We start from the raw sequence: 24,726 nt of genomic DNA on the forward strand, positions 1-24,726 counted from the left end.
AGTGATCATTGTGCATGGCAACCCATATAACCTAATGGAGTAATACAGAAAATAATCACTCCTTGTTATGTCTTTGTTGTTTGAAAGATTAAGGGTAGGAAATGAAATTGTAAAGTCTTTAGAACAGAGCAGGTTAAATGTGATGTCTTTTTTTTCATATCCTCCATTGGTTATCATCATCTCAACGAATGTCCTCTTAAAAGTGTCTTTCCAATATCATTCATTGATTATTGTAATCACAAACACATTTGTCTTTTTAATATGATCTTTTTAATATCATTTATCGTTTATCATCTCCTTTCTCTTTTATGATTTTAAAAAAGAAAAAGAAAAATAAGATGTTCATTGTTTGACCATTCTGTGTGTTCCTTTTGTTTCCAAAGAAAGGCTAACTCTAGTGCTTAAAGCATAGTGTAAAAACCTTTAATTTTGCTTTAAAAAACAAACGACATCTACTTTGCCACAGAGCAAAGTGAGTACATACATGAGGCAGACGGATCGCGGCAAACTCCTCTTCGACCGATGTCAACAGGAAAATGAGTTAGCATTATCCCACAAAGTACATGACAAGGATAATCCAGACGTTGTGTCAGGTGGAATAATGTCTGAGGTTTATGTATCAACTACAAGGAGACAACATGGTTGATATATTGACGTAATTAGGGGTATGAACTTTGTGAACTCTTAAGATAAACTGATCATCCTTCTTGTTAGTGCCTGGTGAGGGAAAAATGAGAAGTAAGATGCATTAACGGATGGTTTTTCTTTATTTAACATTTAGAAGGGAAATGTTGGGAGATAGAAGATTCATTTATTTTCATTTGATTAAGAGAAATATACACACATGCCTACCGATAAACTGCATTAAAAAATCAATGCATTCATTTGCAATGTGAGTGCCTGCATGCAATAGACCAAAGACAGTGTTACTCGGAACATTTTTGTTTGCTCTGTATGAACATTATGAGCAATTTATGTTTACCTACGAAATTGATATAGGGTGTTGATTTCCTAAATAAATAGTTGTTGAGAGAAAGGCATATTTACATTTCAAATCAGTATCTACACCAGTATTCAAGTAATGTTATCTCTCAAAGGGAAGAAGTACTTTGCATTGGTCTTTGAAAAGAAGCCTCTCTCTTTCTCTTGGTACTGTCGGAAATGGTGGGAGCAGATTACTTCCCTCAGAATGCGCAACATTCTCAGCATGTAATTGGCACCTTGTGAGGTCATGCCTATGTTACATTACTACCGACATGTAAAGCTATGTGTGGGACTATACCTCACCCCACATTCCTGTGATTAGGTGCAGAATACAGCTGCTGTAATGCTCTCAGCGGGATCTAGTCTATCGCTGAAGAGCTCAACCTCACTCACAGTCACTTCACATCAAAGCCATGGGTCTTGTCTCCTCATCTTATATCTTCTATCCATTGAGCTCTATCTACATTACCAATAGCACCCACAACATGCAATGTTGTTGTTTAACATGCTATTAAGCCTCCTGTCCATTTAACCTTGGATCTGAGAGGTCCCCAGGAAATATTGATGGTATCCTTGAGAAGAGTTTATTTTCCTTTCTTAAAAAGTTTAGATTATACTTGCCACATTCTCTCTTGAATCCTTGAAACTAAAGACATCTAAAAACTGGCCTCTAGTGAACTTTGTCTAGAATTTACACAGATGTATAAATATTCTTACTGATAACCACGGTAGTTGCATAAGGAGGGAACATCAATTTGCATAACAATGAAATTAAAAAACAGTGTTTATCATTCATGTATTTCCTTCCCTCACATTTAAGCTACAGTATGTACTCCTATCACAAATGCTTCAAGTCAAATAAATGACCATACTGTGATTTCTCCTTAATATTAATGAAGCACTCTTACTCTGTCTTACAATTCTGACACTCCTCTAAGTTTACTTTTCTGTGTAAGTGATTAAGACAGAAGGATAAACGAGGAAATGAGGGGGCCTGCTCACTTGAGGCCCCGCCCTGCTTATTGACCTTCAAACTTGACCCATGAGAATGAAGTAATTGAACTCCCAGTGGGTGCTGGGAAACTTGTGGTTACCAAATTAGCACCAGTGGTTGATCCCTATTCCTTTTCTTAACAAGAATCCATACCTTATGGTTGAAACATGTGGTTTTGTTTGATGATATTCAAGCAATTTAGAGAATGCCAAAACAAGAGTACAGGCCGAAAATTCTTTAGATCAAAATTATTCGTTTGCGTAATCATTCAAAGATTGTAATATGGATATAAATGAATTAAATACGAACATGTTTAATTGGTTGACACTTAAAAATTAGTGACTGAGGCAGTTTGGAAATTTGAGTGAGAATGTTGCTCATTGAACAGATATACTTTCAAACCCCTTTTACACACTTCTTGGCCTTGGCAACTCAAAAATTGAATACAGATTTGATTAATTATTGCAGTCAGTCATGAAAAACAGTCCTGTGATCAAAAGTGGGGTCTGTTTAAATGGCCATGCATGGTTTAAAGTGTTCATGTACATTGCCTAATACACGATCTTCATTAGATGTTGAAGAATTGTATGCTTTCGTATGATGTGCACATTACTGGCTGTGTACTTTCCTTGATTATGGCAGTCCCTTTAAATTCCTGAGGAATCTTCCCAAGCAAACTGTGGTCTGCCACTGGTTGGTTTGTCGCCATGATATATGATTTTAGGAGCAACCCAAATAAACTTTGCCTTGCTAGTTTGAGCCAGTCAACCTGGCCGTGGCATGCTAACAACCCCCAACAAGAATGTCTCTGGATTTCAGCCTGACCCAGATCAGGCGGTTGAAAAGTGTCACAGTTACAGGCTCCCCTACACATCATACACATCCCTCTCATCCCCTATTTCCTATTTTCTTTCTATCAGTTTGAAGAATGTGTTCATGTTGTGTGGGTTTTTGTGGGTGTGTATGTGTGTGTATGCGTATGAAGAATTAAATGACCATGCTTTGTGTCACGTAGCCATGTTTACAAGATTCCAGAAGACAGCTCCAGATTAAGGAAAAGAATAGTATAATCTGAATAAGTCTCCCCATAATGTCAAAGACAATGTCTCCGGAAGCTGATATGATCATTTGTATTGTAAAATCATATATGAGCTTTGATTTCTATAAATATAGGTGAAGTTGTTACTACTCAGAGTGTCCTAGTGCTCATAATTGTGATTTTTTGTTAAATTAAACCTAATGTCAAATATTTTCATTTCACTATGCGAAATACCATATACTGGCATTTTTGAGCCAAGATAAATAATTTTCATTGTTAATATATTTTTTTATGAAATGAACTTTGTTAATTTCAGAATAGTGATGATATGACTGCAGTATATTATGACCTACAATTCATTGTTTCATGTAATGATATTACTATCATTTTTCTTGTCTACTTGCAGGGAAGATATATGTCGCTCAGGGCCTGATTGTGACACGTTAGGTAAGTTGTCAATACCCCTCTGCATTTTCTCTTCAGAGGCATAGAAGTGGCATACATGTAGTAAAGGAAGGACCATAACTTTGACATTCACTATGATTCAAGTCTTGGAATTTTGACTTCAGATATCATTCATGCTAAGATTCTGATTTCGAGATGGGAATGAAGTATATTCATGCCCTTTTCGACCAGTTGGCGACAACTTGACGCTGTGTGAATGGACTGTCTCTTTTCAGTCAGTTGTATCATATGAGTCATGTGATATCTCATGCCCTCTCCAAAGGTGATAATAGATTAACAAAGTAATTACCCATGTTAAATCAATTGTTACATTTGAGGATTGGTCATTCAGTCTAGATTGATAATGAAACTGTAAAACCTTGATCATTAGTCTTCCTTTGTCGGCACTTTATGAATTTTGATAAGCAATTTAACTGTACCCTTGGTAGTAAAAGCAATGGGGACAAATTAGATTAAGCCTGATATTATTAGTAGGATCAGTGTTGAATTATTTGAATAATGACCATGAAAGTCCTCTTCTGGCCATGATAAAACAGTGTGGCAATAGCATATAAGTAAAGAATACAGAGATGATTACACCAATTATGATAGTGTCCTTGATGATCAAAGTGTAAAGTTAATTCACAACCTCCATGTATATTCCTTTTGAAATATTTATAGTATCATTACTTTGAGCTTTTTGAAATAAGTGGATTTTATTTTGAGCTGTATTAATCTGCTGATCACCAAATCCTGGAATTCCCATAGGTTATGCAGAGAAATCACCGGTTCCAGTTGACAATGGGTTAAAAAAGGTTATCTTCATCTGATGTGAAGTTACCATTCTATTAAATGGGAGTCAGGGGGATGTTGTTTTCTTTTTCTCATTCCTCTGGCCAGTTCAAAATGTTTGTTATGTTTTTCAAGTGTTGATCAATTGTAAGGACACAATTTTATATGAGGTGAGACAATGTCACTGTCTCATTGTAATTCAGGGGGATGTGGACACGTTCCTCATTCATCCTGTGTTCTGAATCTGTCACTAAATCTGTCACTAATATGCAACGGTCTGTTCATATCGAGCATTACCTTTAATAGGATATCCAACAGGGAGCTCATTAGTGTACTGTTAGTTGCTCTATGTGGGTTATAATGATGTTAGGAGGGATGGGGTATGGAGATTGCAAGAGATCTGCCTGTCGCACATTGCAAGTCATATAATCCCTGCTGGGGTAAATGCCTAGAAACAGTGGACCTATGTTCACATTTTACAGATAATCGTGCTCCAATTCATGACTAGAAATAGAGGAGCTAGGTTCACATTCTACAGATAATTGTGCTTCATTTCATGCCTAGAAACAGTGGAGCCATGTTCACATTCTGCAGAATAAAATAGTGAAATGAAGATCAAGTTTTCAGGTCAGATCGACAGTACCAACATCAAATTATCCACGTCTGACAAGGGTATCCCTTTTAACTTGGCGGAGTATTACTTTAACTGTTTGTCAAAGTTCCTCTTTGCTGGCTTCAAACTTATTCCTCTAGTTAGGAGGATCCTCCCCTAATTCTGTGATTTATTGCTGAATCATGACTCATGCTTTCATATATTCATCACACTTTGATTCATGTGGTTATGGACAAAGGATAGTGTATGCAACTGTGACATTTGTCTATCAGAACAGATGTCAAAGAGGCATTGAAAACCAGTAATGACTAAAATAGGGTTAGGGGGAGTGCACAAGGTTATCATGTGACCTTATTGGTGTATGGTAGATGGGTAATTGTAGTCTTTTCAGAACCAGATGGTAAATTTATCATTTTATACTAGCTTATGCCTTTAAATTAGGCCTTGCAAGAACCAAATCTTGTATCAGCTACATTATATAAGTTTTGGAATTAGATTTAATAGCAATGTGACTAATTACTATACTAGTTGGTAGGCATGGGTTGGGTTATGAAAATCATATACTCCCTTTGTATAAAATCCAGTTAACCTAACCCATTGTCTTGAATAAATTTCCTATTTAATCCAGCAATGAAGATTGGGGCATTGGAATACCTGGAAACGCTAATCTAGGAGCACTTTCCCCGTTGAAACCTTCTGACAAAAACAAACAAAAATAAAAACAAAAAAGGCAAACCCCCAAGTCATCAGATGGGGGGGGGGGTATTTAAATTTAGAAAGAGAGTTATGATCATTGTGAATTCTGGTAATATAATGAGAATATATGAAGACCCTGGGAGGTCTGTAGGTAGTTTCTTCATTAAACAAACCCCCTCAAAGTTCTTTCTATTTAATCATAATCTCTTATATCTCTTTAGAAATATTGCCTTGTTTCATCCCCAAGATTATGAGAAAAGAATAATGCAAACAGTGATTTCTAAATGTATGTCAGAGGAATATGACACAGTAACCTTTGACATTTTTGAAATAAATTTGTAAGTTTTAATTTTCCGAGGATGGGCCACATGATTTGTTAGCAATAGATTGAGGAAAATATTAAAGTTCTGACGACAAAGCTGGGTCTTTCCTTGTCATTGCCTCCTTGCTTGCCTTGTAGAATGGTACATTGTTCTAAATTTCTATTGTAACAAAACACCTGTAGGGAAATATCATTTATTAGTCGATTAACTACATGGGCATAAAGGAAAGGACTGTTCTTTGTGATTCATCGAATGATAAATTAGTGCTGGAAACATTCTGGTACAGGTTTGAAGATTATTTGATGTCCTCTTAATTTCATTGACCTGTTGGTTACTTTCTTGTTTAGTTAACTCATCAAGATTGTTGGCCTTATCATTCAGCGAGTAGGTTTGTATTAACCCCTTCAATGTACTGAAGTTGCAGTCATAAAAGATAAGTTGTCACATGTGTATAAAATATGGGGGGGGATGTACCTCAACTATATTGCCATTTATATATCTGTGACAAGAGAAAAAGGTAAGAAAGACAGTTTTTGCTAGTTCAGCTAATGATGCATTTACAAGGTGAAATATGCTATTCATTGAAAATTCTGTGTTTTTTAAGTCAAAAGTTAAATTGAAGAAAAAAAAAGTGTTTTCTGGAATTCATTTGAATTCAGCTTGTTTTTTTCTAAATGATAAGTTTATTGAGACTAGTCAAAGTTAACTGGGGTAAACCAGACAATAAGAACTGTATCAAACACAGACCGAGGCATTTATCATCCTAATGTCAATTGGTTATCCCTATTTGTGCTCTTTCAGGGGAGTAAGGGGGGGTGGGGCTATTTCTTATACACTTAACATTCCATAAGTGTGAATCACCTACCATTTTACACCTTCAAGTGGTCAGAAATTCATTGATACAAAAATTGTGATTTTGTTTGTTGAGTTTCTGTAAATTGTCCCCATTGTGATTGAAATATGACCACCTGGAGTGGTTTCAGTAGAAAATTGGAGCTTCTGGAGAACTTTGAAAGTTTTATGCCTGAGGTTGCCTTTCTGGGAATCAAGCGTATCTTTATTAGAAAGTCGCAAAACTTGCCCATCGTGAATTGAATTGAATTTGACAGATATATCAAGTCAAGGAATGTTTGAATTTCTTAAAGTACTGGTCCTAGGTATTTAATTTTTTACAGGAAAAGGCTTTGTGTCTAATGCTACTACAGCCACCTCCATCACACCATTGTTAAAATGTCTTTAAAAAAATTGGATGAAAGATGTAAACAAAATATCTAACAAAACTTAAAGTTTTAAGAGTTACCATAAGGAAATTTATATTTTCATAATTGTCTGTACAAAATATGACAATAAAATAGCAGAAATGAGTCTAAAAGCTTCTGGGACCAAGTTTCTTCATAAAAAAATCATAGTATTGTAGGCTACTTCAGTCAATTGAAACATTTTTTTTAATTATTTATGTTTGAAGTTATATACAGATACCATGGACCTACTAGCTAGTAGGTCCATGGTATCTGTAAGTGGATTCCAACTCCTTCAAACAAAGGTATACCGGTGAGTCAGCAGTGGATATCGCAAAGTTTGTAAGATATATCACTGTTTGTTTGTGTGGAAACAAGCCAAAGTAAATACAATAATATGTAATATAAGAATAAAATGGACTGTTTTTGCCCCGAAGCCAATGTTTGCCTGTGGTTTGATTCCAACCTGTTTTGTTCAATCAAACCCTTACTCGGATAGTGGTCAAGTAATAGCCTCTATAAATCCTAACAGGGAGAGAAGGAAAGGGAGAAAATGCTAGGATAAAAAGCATGTTTAGTTACGAGAAAACCATGGTTTCTTATGGTGGGTAGAGTTTGCCTTTTCTATGGGTATTTAGAACCATTAACTGGAGTTTCAAATCAAATTGATTCATTGCCTACCCACCAGAAAGCTACTTGTATTATCAGCTGTGTGGTTTGGGAATAACTGGAAAAATCAACCAAATCAAAACTTTATGGAAGGACTAAATTCTTGTCAACTTGGAGGTTGCAAAGTTTTGATAATCACACCTCCATCCCTGTGGTGTTAACAACTCAATAATGCATATCAGTATTCACCCTGGGATGGAACACTGACTGTCAGAATGCAAAGCTCTCACGAAAGTTTTGTCTTCACACACAGTTTTAATAACTAATAAAAATAAATTGATCCTGCTTCACAGGAAAACATTACAGTCTCCTGGAAAAAGTGACACCAAGGTCCTTCATATCTTGGTATTTTATTGGAGTTTATGTTGAAATGATAATCAAATAAAGAATCTTCGGATTCAGGTCATCTATCAATACTATCACCTTTGTATGAATTCATACCATTGCTCATCAAGGAAATGCATGCATTTATAAGGTATGGAACACAGACAGGCTATTCTTTCCACATCATTCTTATTTTAATCCTTATCAATGTGTGTATTTTTCCATTGATCTAACCTGATTGTTACACCTTTTTTATAGCATTAATGCTCCTCCCTATTCTGGATCTGGCCTGATGATCATTTGGTCTAAATAGCAAAGACCTGTCTCATGTCTGATCAGGGTCAACTTAGATTTGTCATGCGTGCATGTATGATGGCTTTAGCTAGATGTTAAGGCTGATCAAATGATGATGCAATGCAAAATGTTTGGCTGGCCGAAATCTTTACAATGTGAAAGTATTGTATCTGGTAGATGTTGAGTGGCCAAAATGATGTGTTGGATAATAAAATCTTGATCTTGATCCAAGTTTTTGTCTCACCTGCGAAGCAAAGTGAGACTATAGGCGCCGCTTTTCCGAAGGCGGCGGTGGCGGCGTCAACATCAAATCTTAACCTGAGGTTAAGTTTTTGAAATGACATCATAACTTAGAAAGTATATGGACCTAGTTCATGAAACTTGGCCATAAGGTTAATCAAGTATTACTGAACATCCTATTAGAGTTTCATGTCACATGACCAAGGTCAAAGGTCATTTAGGGTCAATGAACTTAGACCATGTTGGAGGAATCAACATCGAAATCTTAACCTGTGGTTAAGTTTTTGAAATGTCATCATAACTTAGAAAATATATGGACCTAGTTCATGAAACTTGGACATAAGGTTAATCAAGTATCACTAAACATCCTGCATGAGTTTCACGTCACATGACCAAGGTCAAAGGTCATTTAGGGTCAATGAACTTTGGCCGAATTGGGGATATCTGTTGAATTCCCATCATAACTTTGAAAGTTTATGGATCTGATTCATGAAACTTGGACATAATAGTAATCAAGCATCACTGAAAATTTTGTGCAAGTTTCAGGTCTCATGATTAAGGTCAAAGGTCATTTAGGGTCAATGAACTTTGGCCGAATCGGGGGTATCTGTTGAATTACCATCATAACTTTGAAAGTTTATTGGTCTAGTTCATTAAACTTGGACATTAGAGTAATCAAGTATCACTGAACATCCTGTGCACGTTTCAGGTCACATGACCCAGGTCAAACTTGTACATAAGAGTAATCAAGTATCACTGAACATCCTGTTCGAGTTTCAGGTCACATGATCAAGGTCAAAGGTCATGTAAGGTCAATGAACTTTGGCCATGTTGGGGTTTTTTGTTGAATAACCATCATATCTCTGTAAGTTTATTGGTCTAGTTCATAAAAAGTGGACATAAGAGTAACCATGTATCACTGAACATCTTGTGCGAGTTAGAGTAGTATTCAAAGTCAGCACTGCTGCTACATTGAACCGCGTGATGCAGGTGAGACGGCCAGAGGCATTCCACTTGTTATCCAAAACTTACCCCATTCAACTGATTTTTTTTTTTTTTTACTGATCCACTCTGGACTGATCAGATGAAGATTGGTCTAGTTCGACTGAGCGCCTTAAGTCAATCCTAAGCAGTACTCCGGACCAGTCCAGAATATCACCTCAAGATGTGGTCTTTGAGATTGTGACTGAAAATATGGTCTTGTCCTCCTTGGCAAGGACCACATTAGAAGTACAACATAATTTGTCTTCCCTTGATGATGAACATTGTAACAACTAGCAGTTCAGACACATCTTTAACCTTTGACCCATGAACGATCAGGCATTTGACCTGTATGTGCCTCATGTCAGCTTTCAGTAGTCATTATGGAGACATCCTTAATCAATAATCATCTTCGCTTAAACTCATGCTTCTCACATTTTCTGATTCTTTTAAAGGGGAAGTTGCCCCTGATGTAATGTTGGTTTTGATAAAAGCAGAAAACGACAAATTAGTCCATGAAGTTGTTAAAATTCATTAAAGAATAATTTTGTATATTCTAGATTTGTGAAGTCACATCAGAACAGCTCAACTTATATAACATAAAAGCGTCATATTCCCTGATAATTATGAATTATTTTGTGTTCTATCATCAGGCACCGTATTTCATAGTGCTTCGATTAGAAATATTATTAGACCTAAACCATTAAAAATTGGAATTTATTGCATTTTTAAAAGGAAAAACAAGTCTTATTTGACATAAAAGCTGTAACAACTTTTAAAGTCCATTGCTCTGAAATTCTTTGAAGCCTAAGAGCAAAAGAATAAACTTCTTGAATATAAAGAATTAAGTTTCATCTCCTTTGTAAAGAATTTGTTTGCATTTCTTGATAAAGTTAAGCATTCTTAAGAATTGCAATCAAAGAAATATGAATGTAAACTCAATAATGATTATATAAGCATGCACATATGGTCATTTCCAAACATTTTCACAAAGTCATACGTTTAATCCATACAGTAAAGTAGAATCCAGGAATATATGTCAGCAGAAAAGTTTTAGATATTGAAAGTTCAGGATATTCCAGAAAATGAATTATAACATAGCCTTTAAATATACCAACCCTTACTGGCAAAGCTTCAACACATCTTAAAGCATGTCAATACCCTCATAAATGTGTTACTTTTGTCCTAAAAGGTTTATTTTAGATTACCAGGGTTGGTCTTTAACATTTCCTAGGGGAATCATCTTGTCTCTCATGTCAGCACTTGTACTCCAAATACATATCCCACGGGATGGGTGAATTCAAATCATATGAAGTTCATCTCAAATGTTTCAGGAGATCCGATTTGCTGATGACTCAGATCTAAACCTGACAGCAGAAAGAAAAGATAGGTTTTACTCTCTATAATGACAGAATAAATTAAGAAATTACAATAGAGACAGGGGGAACTTGATACACTTGCACTGTATGCAAGACAGCAATGAAAAATTGTAACAAAGTAGACTTATTTCATATGAATTCACTTGCAACTTGATACATTGTAATGTCACCCTGTGAATTTGAAATCTTTAGGGACGTGAAAACTATAGGATTGTCAAGGACAGTCCTGTTCCTTAGTAGAATTTTTTACAAACTTCTTGAGATTTAAGTTTTTTTCACAAGTTTTCAACTTCCATGCTGCCTTATAAACTTTATGCTAATTTTCACCCATATCATCCTGTTACATGGAAAGTTAAAAAGCAACTATTGTTGAATCTGAAGGACTCTAAAGTTGTCAAAATTACCCAAGAATCATGTTTTCTTTTAAAGGTCACAAATAATTTGACTATTTTATAGTGTAACATTTATGCTTGAAGTCTAAAAAAGATCAGTGATTCTATTTTCTTTCATGATTATGGCTCAGAATGTTAAGATACTTCCAATTATTTATCAGACACTCAATCAAGATCAAGAAGTATTTATTTATCCGTCTCATTCTTACAATATCCTTCTTTTAAAAATATCCTTCAACTTGCTCTCTTTCTGATCTCCAGCTGGCAGCAATCATGTAAAACGTTTCCCCTGAAAATATCATATTAATAGCATCTGGAAATAAAAGAGTTTTGTCTATGACTGAGCAATCACAGTGTGATGCTGTCAGTGATGATTGGTAAAGACAGGAAAGCTATCATTCACATCATCAAGATGGATGCTTAGAAATCAATTTACCAAGAGGAAATGTTCTTTGGTGACTGATTCTCCTTATCTCATCTCTGTCTTTATGACTTATTCCTGCAAAGGCTCCCCCAAGAGCAATCTTCTAAAATTTATTTAGCTTCTTTTTTTCCAGCTTTTTTTTATATAAAGAAATACCTACGTTCTTGCTCCACTAACCTAGTTTTTTGTTGTTGGTTGATTCCCCCCTTCATGACACTATGTTCTATTTTTTCTTTTAATGTGGTTGTAACAACATGATCCTCTGTCCATCCCTGTCTGGCAACAAGGCCTAAATTCAGACTGTTACCCGAGGGGAGGAATTCCCTGTGCCTAAGAAAATACTCTTTTAATAGAGAACTATCCCCCCCCACACTCTTTTCACAATTTATAGATTTTCTCACAAAATTTGGAGGAGAGAGTGCAACATGGAGTGCATATAAATCGGACAGCTGTTTTCATTTAATGTAAAGTGCATAAAATGCTTAGGGTGGGATGGGGATTTTGTGCCATTGCCATCTGCTTTGAACCCTTTGTATACAATCAGCAAATTTGCTAGCAAAAATTGGCATGAACTAGGGGGTTAAAAAGACAAGACTAGTCCCCATCGCTTGAACAATAGTCTGAACAGGGAGTATTTTCCTCTCTTATTGCTTCCTTCCCATTGATCGATCAGATACCTTGCAGTGTATTATCCTTTGATTGCTTCATCAGGATTAGTACGCCCTCCCTAGAGGGGGCTATACAGGGCATTCTAGACTCATCAACAATTAGCCGACATGATGAAGACATGATGACGATGATTAACTTTGCATGATCTTCTGAGGATTGCTAGAGAACTGGCAAAGTGGATGAATAGAAGTTACTACTGATAATGGGGTTTGACTTCTTGGAGGAAACGATGAAGAAATTGGATGGGGGGGGGGCCTTGAATATGTAAAAAGACAACCTTGTTTATTGGACTTGTTGTTAGACATGACTTATCCATGACAGAATACTGATTTCCACCCTGAGGATATGTTCTTCTCATATTCCTTGACTCTAGAGTGTACTTGATTCATATGACTTTGATGCATGGTGGTTTAGAGGGGCTTCCTGATTCATGTTTTCATCCACATTCTTGGACTACCGCTGAAACGGAAAGAATAGGGGATGCATTTTATCAGGAACTATAAATCTATTGTTCTGAATGCTAAATCGCTATGGGGATGCAAGATTAAGGTATTAATCCTTTAAAAGGCGAATATTTTGGCTAGTCACCAGCAAAGGATGGGGTAGATCGGAATTGAAAACAAATTTCAATTATAGTATGATATTGGAAAAAATGGAGGTATCATAAAATCTTGATAAAAGCTGTTATTGATGGTCTATGAATTATGATGTCATCTTTAGAATCCTTGGTAGTTGTATGATTGTGTGATAACAAAAAGCCCTTTTTATTACGGGAAACCCAACAATCTACCCCATTGGATGATCTATTTTGCTTTATTTGACATTGATTGACGGTGACTTTAATTTCTTTTTTTAACATGGATGTGAAATATTTAATGCCTGCATGAATAGTAGTAGAATATGATGAAGAAAATGGCAAGGGGCTTTCAAATACAAGGGAGTGGTTGAACCCAATAACCCATAGAATTTTGATATGAAGATTTGTTTTTTTTTTCAAACATAAATGAGAATGTGTAATGACAAGATCTCAATCTTGACTGAGAAACTGATCATTTCATAATTTGTTGGTTAAAATTCTGAAAGAAAATCATCTCGGGGTAATTTTGATGCCCTTGATGTTACCTCCATAAATCAATTTACCAGTTATATATCATTGTCATATCCATACATTTCAATGGATGACACTCTGTGATATTGAAAATCTGATTTTTTTTGTGTGTAATATAAACTTTGTAATGGACAAAAAAAATGAGAAAGATGACAATTTAATTTGTAAGCTTGATGATTGAAATGTATGAGTTGTGTTTTTTTAAAGCTTGATAATGTAAATTTGTAATAATGATTCTTACAAGCAAAATACTATTTCATTTTTTATAAGTAAAAAGTTCAATCCATCAGTAAAGATTGAGGTTGTAAATCAGGATACACACAACTAATGAATATATAAGAAAATGAATTATTTTAAATTATTGATATTCTTTGTATGTTTTTTATTTGACAGGTCTTGCTGAGCTTGGGACTGTGTGTGACCCTCTTAGGAGCTGCTCAATTGTAGAAGACAATGGTTTAAGTGCTGCTTTCACTATGGCTCATGAACTTGGGCATGTGTAAGTTCTCACCCCATACCCCCTCCCTTATTTAATCAGTTCTCTTTTAATATACTTATCAGGCAAGCTCCCTATATGGGTTTGCATGTAAATACTTTGCTTGATGCATCCCGCCCCCATCCTTTGAGGAAAAAAAAACGTTTTAAAAATCCTTGATATTCCATTGTATTGGCAGTTTTTCAGGAAGTTTATAAGATATCATTCACATGCAATATGTTAGCATGTACATTAATAGAGAATTGATTAGGTTGCAATTTTTGGAGGAATATTTTGATAATTATGCTTAAATGAATGCATTTGTGAAGAGTTTGGTTTTAGTTGAATTGAGAGGACATTAGATTTGGATTTGCATACCACAAGTCAAATCAATGATTGTTTTGATCTTTGTGGAGGAATTCAGAAAGTCAAACTGTCAAAATAAGTCTTTTTGACCATGATGGATCTTGATGCATTTCTTTACAACTCTTTAAAATCCCAACTGTGATATTTGCTCATATTTCAAGTTTGATCTCATAACCTGCCTTTGTGTTTGATGTTTGAAATATTGACCTTTTGTTAAAAGTCCCATTCTTGACAAATCTGGCAGTCTTATTCCCCTGACCCAATATTAATACCAACCTATTTATCATAATCACTTTGGTGGCAGTGAGTTGGCTTGTGCAAATCAAGACAAATTTCTTTTAGAAAGAAAGTATGTATCTATTAAGTCAGCAAGGAGGATGGTAACTGCTTTCATGTACTTTTTAAAAAGACTTTTGTAATGCCTTCATTGCTGTTGTAGCTAGGTTCCAATGACCTATTGATCGTGGATTTGCAGGGGGATCATCAAGTTTAGTTCTCCGCAATCCTTTCCATCATTGAACTGACCCATATGGACCCTTTCGTTGCCTGTCTCGCTTCCAAATCTGCTCGGGGAGAGGTTTCGGTTTTGCTGGCTGCTGTGACCGTCTCGGACCACCTCTGACCATTGAGTGGACATGAAGGGAAGCTCCAATATTTAGGCCAACAATTCCCTGTGCTTTTGGTGACTGGCACATGAAGTATAGTTTAGTGTTTATGTATTCTCCCAGTCCCACCTGTATTCTATTCATGCTGGCTATCGAGAGGAGATTTCTCACTCCCTAGAGGAGAGGAGTTGGGGTGGGTGACCTACAAAAGTTGAATTTATCAGGGCTGACAGTTTCTAGCTGGTGAAGAATAGGACAATGGTTTGATGACAGAAACAAAAGGGTAAAATGGCATTAAAATGAATGCAATTCAGTCATCATCTCTGAGAACTAGACCATTGTTGGTGAGTGTTAGATGAGCCATCTCACTGAAAGGATGGCCATTCCAGTGGTTTGATCATCAGCCTAGTAGTAGGAGTAGTAATAACAACATCAGCAGCAGATACTTTAAACAAATCTCATTCCTCTTCTCCAACATGCTTTATGGTGATAATTACCAATAGCTTTCTGTTATTTTCTATTAAAAAGTTTAGCTTTCAAATGTCAATTTTATCAGCCTATATCCTTTTAAATATACTTGCTTATTAAGCTCATACTCAATGTTGAAACCCTCATACTTTTTAAATTTGGTGATAAAACTAATCACTTGATTTTAAATTAGAGGTAAGCAACTAGTCTGTATCCTTGTCCTATAACTGTGGGTTTGTGATATTGCATTGAAAATCAAGTAAAAAAAGGATATTGTGATATTTCACTCTCTTTCCCATCTGCTGAAAGTGTTGCAATAATTGGATGACACAACACTGCTCCTGCAAGAATTAGTCCAATCTTAATTCTTAGGGTAAGTTAGAGTTAAAGGGTTGTTTCAGATAACAGAAAGTGTCAAAAATATCCATTGCCTCTCAGCTTAATGCTAACCTTTTATTTGAAACAGTATGAAAATAAGCTATTGCTTGTAAGAAAATCTGTTGCTTGCCTTAAAACGGGTACTGGTCAGGTTGGTGTTAAAAAATGAAGGCATGTTGCAGCTATTGATTTGCACATGCTAAAAGCCCTCTTCTGTTTATAATCAAAATTGGTGATGATTTGATGACAACTGATATAAGCAAGTACTTCTGATTATAAGCAATTGTATGGTAAAAACCCTTGATTATACCTATTTGAAGTAGGAACTTTCAAGCTTTTGCTATTTATATGTATTAATTCATCCCAGAGTTGTGGTTCAGGTTAATGTGAGGATTAGGATTAACGTTAAGGGCTAATTTGGGGGTTAAGATTAAAATTTAGAATTTAGTTTCATTTGCAAACTTAGAGTTGCTCCATCAGAGCAGATTAGGATAGAGCAAACTTCATGCAGTTCTCATTCGTAATGGATTAGGAAGTATAGAAAAGATGAAAGAATGAAGAGATAGTTATTGAATAAGCTTTTTTGCCCATTCCTGCTACTATTGTGAAATAAAGTGCAGGATAAGCTTATTGAGAGCCAGCTATATTATTACCCTGAAACTTAGTCATGAAGTTGTTATCACAAAATTAAAAGGACAAAGTTCCAGCCAAACAAATGTCAGTTACTCAATTGTTGGTTATGAAGGTCTACAACAGGTAGTGTACTAATAATAGAAAACCACAGACAGGAAGTTATGTCATTCTGATAAACCAAGTCCATAGTTACCATGTACACAAGTGGTCAAGTTGGGGAGGCGGCCATCTTGAATCCAGTCTGTATGTAACCTCTGAGTGACCATCGGAATTCCTGTTTGTTGACTAGTCTGCTAGTTTGGACCTTCCTTCATTGGTATTTACTTGCAGGGCCGTCACCAGCTTTTTTCTAGGGGGGTGCTTTTTATGAAAAAAAAACACAAAAAACAACGTATTAACTCAATTTCATGCAGTTATATAGCCCGCCGGCCAGAATGGATATAGAAAGTACATACTGGTCAACATGCCTATTGTTCCTCAATGCAGTTTCGGTGTATCCCTACCCCCCCCCCCTCGGTTTTTTTTTTTTTTTTTTTATTTATTTATTTTTTTTTTGGTTCTGAAGGGGGGTGCGTTCACACCCTCTGCACCCCCCCTGGCGACGGCCCGGACTTGAAATTTAAAAATGTCAAGAGAGATCTGTTCCTAAATTATTGTATTACAATATTTGCTACCTAATATTCTGGAATGTAGTGGTGGGTGGTGATATGTTACAGGTAAATTTGGTGCAAAATGTGTGAAGTAAGAATAAACTTTTGGGGAAAAAACCTTGATAAAAATCTTTGATAGTTTTATTTGATGCTCAACCAAAGAGGGCAACAGCATCAGAAAATGGAAGAAGCTTGATCTCAGTAATTGCCCTGGCTGTATCTGATGTGATGTTTCAGGGGGCACAGTTTCCTGGGGCACAGTTTCTGAAATGTATGGTTCTTCTGTTGATCAAGTGAACAGTTGCACAGTCCATGGACTTGTGCCTTGCAGCTCAATTGCACTTTCACCTGTCTGGGATAGAATCATTATAGTGGTAATGTACTTCTTTGAATCAGGAAATGAATAAAATATAAGCACATACACATATGTTGTGGCTATGCAGAAGGACATTATATACCCTTGGTTGACTTCTGTTGTGAACTTGTGATAATACAAATAAAATTTGTGTGGTTTTCTATTTCTGTAGGGCCTGTTTATTTGAATTTTGAAGAAATGTTTTAAAATATTTGAAGGAGACAAACATTTTCATTGGAAGTAGTTACTGCTATGATTCTGGCAGTCTTCGGCAATTAGGGAAGGCTAAATCAGTAAATCTCTGTATCATTTCAAATACACTGTAGGGCAGGATTATGAGTAGCCAATGACACAAATAACATTTCAATGAATCCCTAATCATGACCAAACTCTTATATGGGCATTGTAGAGGTATCCAGGAGGGTGTATCGAAGCGCAATTAGGGGAATTTAGATAGTAATTTGTCGGATGCTATTACCCGCAGTCCAAACATACTGAGAGCATTACATTACATCAGTGCCCATTATTTCTGATGGAACATCTATCTTGCCTTGCATCCCAACCCAACCTCTGCTCAGGTGATAACAGAGTCCTCTTTTATCTGGCCCAGACCTCCAAGTAGTTCAGTACCCGGGGATATTTTTGCTCATAATGTGAGTCAACATGGCAATGGGTTGCAAGGTTCTGGATGAACATGAAGGAGAGAGTAAGATGGGGTTTAGGTTTACAATCCTACCCTGATCCAAAGTTTTCTTTCTGTTAAGAGTTGCCGAGATGGATAAGGACGCTTTTAAATGCTCAAGATTGTCCGGTAGAGGGAAAGGGAGGCTGGGCAGCCATTTTGAAGTAGGAATCGGGGAGAATACTTCACATGGAAGACCTCCTGTCTTATGGTCTATTGAAATTGATGCATCCCAAATTTCCCCTTGTACACTTAAAACAATTGCTACATTAGTGCTACTGGAATTGAAATTATGTAACAATGATTTTAAATCTATGAAGCATGACAGTTATGGAGGCAGGAGAACATTCTGCAAACATTTAAAGGGGAAGTTCACCCAGACAAAAAGTTTATTGTAAAAATAGCAGAAAAAATAATAAAAAATATTGCCGAATGTTTGAGAAAAATTCATCAAATAATTAAAAAGTTATTAGAAATTCAATTATTTGATTTGTGACGTCATATGCGAGCAGCATTCCTACATAGCGAATGGTAAAAAATCAATGAAATGTCATTTTCTCAGAAAATTGAAAATGGTTTTCACTCTAACTTTTGTATATCAATAGACAAATCATTTCACACCCGATCATGAAAAGAAAACAAAATTAAGTCATCAGGAACCATACAAAATTTGAAATTCATACATTTTATATTACATAACACATGGGGTAGCTGCTCGTTTATGACGTCACAAATCCAAAATTTTGAACTCTAATAACTTTCTTACCCTTTAACGGATTTTCCTCAAACCTTCACCAATATTTTTTACTATTTTTTCTGCTATTTTTACAACAAAGTTTTCTTCAGGGTGAACTTCCCCTTTAATAAAGCAACGTAAAATGAAAATATAAAACAAACAAAGAAAATAGGAAACAAGATAATGAATGAAAGAGTGGGGGGGGGGGATAAGTATTAACAATTTTGATCATCCTGTTCAAAATCGAAATCATTGTTCCAAAGTCAAATGAATAAACTCCAGAATTCCTAAGTTATGACTTACCCCCTTTACTGATACTGATATCAACATGTATTTAGGTTAAGTTTTTCTACTAAAAAGGTTCTTTGTGGCATGTCATTATATCGGAAAATGGCACGATGTTCAATCTATGATCAGTCAGAATAGGATGAAAATACAGTCTTAGCAAAGATATGAGGGATATCCATCACTTTAACAGAAGTGAGAATATTTTGTATAGGCCTCATTAGGAGTGTTACAGGAAACAATGTGGATTATTTTATGGTGATATTCTATTTATAAAGAAAAAAAATAAACAAATAAAATTTGGAATAGATGCCAAGAGGTCAAGAAAGGGAAAGTCGGTTATTCGATTGCAATTCTATCATTCATGTTTCCATTACAACTGTTGACTTACATCATTACTTACATGGTCACTGATGAATCACAAATAGATTATTTCATAGCAAAAAACTTCTTTGGGAACACCCCAGACATTTTAGCTCAGACCAAAGAGTTACTGCTCAGACTGCCCAGACAAAGGTAATGTCAGTTATTCGCTCGCTGACATTTTTAATGAATGTTTGAAGGTCAATTTTTGTCCAGACAGGATCGAGACATGTTAATCAGCACATTGAATATATTTATCATGTTTAATGTGTGTAAATGAATAACCTAGATGTAAAACCCCAGAGGCTGTGTATTTTGAGCTAATGTTACAGTTTTATGAAAATTTGATTTGTAGCCAATATAGAAGGGGCTGGTTTGTGATTTCATTCTTGCTATTTATATACCCTGGCAGTGAGATTCCAGCCTTTTCTGGATCTCATAGGATTAGGATAATTTTAGTTGAAATTATGAATTTGGTCTTTGTAAATCAGTGCAAGTCTGGGAGGCCAATTTCAGTCAGAACCTACAATCCTAACCTGACTGATAATGATATTGAATGGTCCTACATGATTTAAGGAAAGTAAGAACATAGAGCCTATATTTTGCTCTTAATATCATTATTTTTTTCTCTCTACAAAATCAGGTCTTGAAGGCTACTCATAATGATGTAATACAGTTAAGTTTAAATTCTTCACATTCTATTCTTGGTTACAAGTTAAGTGTTAAATGGGCATTTAGTACGAATTGGACATCAGAGGTAGAAAGTGAGTCTCTCCTAGTGTAAGTCCATGCTCCAATCATAGAGCTATGTTAGCTCCATGCTCCAATCAAAGACCTTGCTATGTGTTGTGGTGTAGAGGGTGTCAAATTGTCCATCTTGCCAAAATAAGTTGAGGAAGATGGGAGCTCGTCCCTCGATAGTCTGCCCTCAAACCATGCAGGAAATCGTAGGTTACCGTGGGGGCTTCATTCCACTATTGTCAGCAATAACAGGAAGGAATTCCAAAAAGAGATGTCCTCATAAGAACGCCATTCAGATGGAAGCAAGGGGACCGCATCACCCATTTCACCTGTATGACCCCCGTTAAACATCAAGCTGACATCTAATCTGATTTTAAACTACCGGTATTCTCCCTGGGATCAAAGAATAGCTACTCCTCGGATTGAGAGGGGGTATTTTTGTTTACAGAGAATGTTAGCAATTCATAGCTTTTATCTTGATTAAAATCTGTATTTCTCGTCTGCTTGTAGGTATAGCCCGGCCTAAAATTGAGAGCATTGACCTGGCATGTGTGCTCATTCATATTTTTGAGCTGTCTTCAGCTAGCTCTCCATATCTAGCTGTCTGTTTTAAGTTAGTGTCATTTTTTTCCCAATCTGATCAATGACTACAACCTATATTCATTTAAAAATTCCCAAATTTTGCTATATCTTTGCTACATGCTTCACAAATTACAATTAAAAAGAAGAAATATTTCTATCTTTAATAGTTTTATACAAAGATTCAGAAAAATCCTGAAAATATTCTGAATTGAAATGATTGAAATGACTGCAGTCAAGATTTACATCTTATTTCGCCTAATCATTTGATAAGAAGCTATATTTACATTATGATATGAAAAGAATAACAATTCATACATCATTCAGTTCTTTAGGGAAGATAGTAATATTGGGTGAATCAGCAATAGAAGAAATGACCCTTATGAAGGCTAATCGTGTGTACGTGATAAACACAAGTCTGTCTGGCCGTGTTTTATCACTGAAGATCCAGGACAAAGACCTTTGACCTCTCAAACATTGAACCTGAACATGGAGGACAAGGCAGCCATAGTCCCTATGGAGACACATCACTCTCCCTAGGGCATGATGGGATACATCTTTCTCCTCCCAGCCTTTTGGTTCACTGTGACCCCATTTGACCTGAGCTATCTCTTGTGTGTCTGTGAGCAGATGACCTTCCTCTTGGGAGGATATACAAACAATAGTGACTGGACAGTGGCCACTTGTTGGTCAGGGTCACTGTCAATGGCATTGACTAGTCTTTGCATCACAGACTTTTTACCTGGTCAGATGATAGTCCTTTCCAAGCTGTTTTGCCAGCCAAAATCTGCATGTGATTGTGAAAGCTGTTTTGATTGCCAAAATGTTTAAGCCAGGCAAAAAGGTGGATAAGGGTATGTGATAGCTCACTTGGTCTCACCATGGCCCTACTAGGTCCAAGGTCTCACGATCCAGTTTCTAGGTTCAATACCCAGTCTGTACGCTTACTCACTTTGAGAGGGTATTCATCCTCATTACCAGGTCCCTCAGAGTAGAAACTTGCATTGTTAATTACAAACTTTCATGCCTTTTAGCAGCAGCTGCATTAAACATCCAAGACATAATAATATATTCTTAAATCCACGGTCTCATGAGATTTCAAAACTTGCACCAGCTATTGGGCAGCCCAAATTTCATGAAGATTTTGGTCAACCTGAATCTTTGCTGTTGGAAAGACAACAAAAATATAAACGTTACTGCTCAATGTATATATAAAAAATCACATTCACACTAATACTATAAAGAATCCATGAATGAAAAAAAAACAATTAAAATTACTACATGTAAGATAGAATTATGAAATAATACTAGAGGATTATTCACATTACTGACCCATAACTTGAGGTTTTGACAGGCTTTAACCAAGGATACTCCATTTTCAGGTTTTTTTTATAGATTATTTAGAAAAGAGTCTGAACCTGAGAATTTGTTCACTCTGTAGAATCACTGGACATGGTGCAGTCACTTTTCATCAATGGACAATATGACATTGTATACCGGTTGAGTATTTGCCAACCAACTGTTATATGGTTGCCTTTGGTTTGAGGTTTTATACCAATCTATTATCAAGTGTGTAATCTGGTGTTAATCAGGCTTCAAACAAATTTTGGACTCAAAGATGTCATCGGTCATTTTACTTGAATGAGTTCTGTTGTGCTTTTCCTTTTTTTCTCTCTCTCATTTTGATAAGACTTGTGTAGGTTTTCTGATTTTCATCAGCAGTTAGCAACTCAGCTGGGATGAAGTTGTCTTCATAAGATGAGGAAAGGTTAATTTTAAAAAATTAAAGATGAGGGGTTTTTTTGTATTTACCCTGATGTCCCCTATTGTACCATTTTTATTTTGATTTCCTGATGAAAGATTTTATCAGTTTTATTCAATTCCATTTCCTGCAATATAAAATGTAATAACAATTTTCTCTTATGTTGCAGGTTAAACAGTGACCTCCTTTCTATAATTTGTTTTTTAACCTTTCATATTTCCACATGTACTTGACAAATCTATTAAAAAGGACAATTTTTACGTCCTTTGAAAATATCATTGTATACTTGTTGAGTCCAAGAAGTGATTTTTTTAAAACACGCTGTAAAAATCACTAATAGAATCTAGTATGATGGGAGGATATCTCAAGTTTGTTGTCCTGAAACTAACTCTGTAATGATAAAATCCTGAAAATGTGGCTCCAATTTTGAGAGTGTAAGTGATTTCAATTATCACTTCGCCATCCTAGTTTCAGAACCCTTCGGCATGGTATTATCTAATACAATATCTTCATGATATAATATGTCCTTGTGTGTATGTGATAGGAGTTATGAGAAAGCAATTTTAAAGTAAAGGTATTCATCATAAATACATCTTATTGTACCTGAGGTAATTGTTGATGTCTAGTTTATGGAGATTTTATGAATTAGTCAAGGAGGGTGCTTAACAAAGAGTTAAGCATGATCTGAAAATCGCACTTAAATTCCAAGTTGCATGCAGTGAACACGGCACCACATTTGCAGATTATGCTTGAGGAATGCATGCTACTATGTAGAACTGTTATAAGTAATAAGTATCACACACATGCATTGGCAGTTAAGCAATCTATGAAGTGATACTTTACCCCCTGTGAAAAACCCCATGGTAGTTTATAAACTGTGTTGGGAAGGTATGAATTGGGAAATAAAAACTTAATACAATGTTCCATAATGAAAATATCCTGTGATATTATAAATCTGATACTCAAAATAGAACCAAAATTTATGAATTTACTCTTTGTTGTTTCATTCCCCTGACATTTGGCTCAAGCTAGATAGAAAAACATACAAAAAGCATCTTCACCATTTAAAATGTAAATTACAAATATCCTGGTATTTATCAACTGGATAATCTTTCATGCGTCATTTTCATTCAATGAAATTCATTTGTAGGCCCTATAGGACTTCTGTTGGAGGATATTGTACAAAAGGCAAAAAAAAAGGCTTTTGTTTTCTTCAAAGTTTTAAGAATTTTTGTTTTTGTTTCATAAAGAAATGAAAGCATTTTGAAGGTCATTATTTCGTTTGAATGTGATGGTCAATAACATTTCGTGGGGATTTATATTTGTTTCTTTAAAAGAAGTTGCTCACTAAGGGATTTTCCACCAATATTTTGCTTCTACTCTGATTTCTTTTGCTCAATGTATGAAGGTGCTTTCTTATTTAGAGCATGAAGTTTTCACATATGGAAAACTTTTACCAAAAAACCTTGAATCAGTTTTAAAAATGAGCCCCTCTTGATGTAATATTGATATATTGGTTATTATATGATCATAAAAAGGAATTTGTGAGGGAGGGAAGTTGCAATAAACCTTGAAGCTTTTTTCTTTGAGTAAGATGAGTAGCCTATGATGTGATGAATGAGAAGGCTTTGTGGAGGAATTTACAGAAAAACACTGAATTTCCTCTTTAATGATGGCCCGATTTTCATCCTTATATGATGACACAAGACTGGAGCTTCCATCCATATTTCATTTAAATTGACAATTTTTTTCCATGGCCATATTTTAGGGTCAAGAAGGGTAGGTCTGGAGACTCCATTTTTGGGATGGTATGGTTACCATGGCAATAGTTTAGTCTCTTTGCTTTCTTAAATATTTGTTGTCAAAATAGGCATTTTTGTTTTGAAATAGGGAGTATCACCCTCTTGCTCAATGTTGTATTAACCTCATATGAATTCTTTGGGTCAAGATAAGTATGACAATCAGGCAAAGATTTTTTTTTGTCCACCTGTTTTTATTATAGGTTTCTGATGACCATTGTTTAAAGATCTAACAAAGATGACAGA

At 35.6% G+C, this 24,726-nt stretch overlaps 1 protein-coding gene across 1 annotated transcript in view; it reads left to right on the forward strand.

The window, feature by feature from the left end:
- The window catches only part of LOC121410999 (A disintegrin and metalloproteinase with thrombospondin motifs 9-like), a 136,737-nt gene that overhangs the window by 35,665 nt on the left and 76,346 nt on the right, over nt 1-24,726 (forward strand). The window contains exons 5-6 of the mRNA XM_041603454.1: nt 3,424-3,464; nt 13,997-14,102. Of these exons, the coding sequence (XP_041459388.1) occupies nt 3,424-3,464; nt 13,997-14,102 (147 nt within the window). The remainder of the gene's footprint in view (nt 1-3,423; nt 3,465-13,996; nt 14,103-24,726) is intronic.

The sequence above is a fragment of the Lytechinus variegatus genome, chromosome 3 (assembly GCF_018143015.1).
Source record: "Lytechinus variegatus isolate NC3 chromosome 3, Lvar_3.0, whole genome shotgun sequence".
NCBI classification, from domain to species: domain Eukaryota; kingdom Metazoa; phylum Echinodermata; class Echinoidea; order Temnopleuroida; family Toxopneustidae; genus Lytechinus; species Lytechinus variegatus.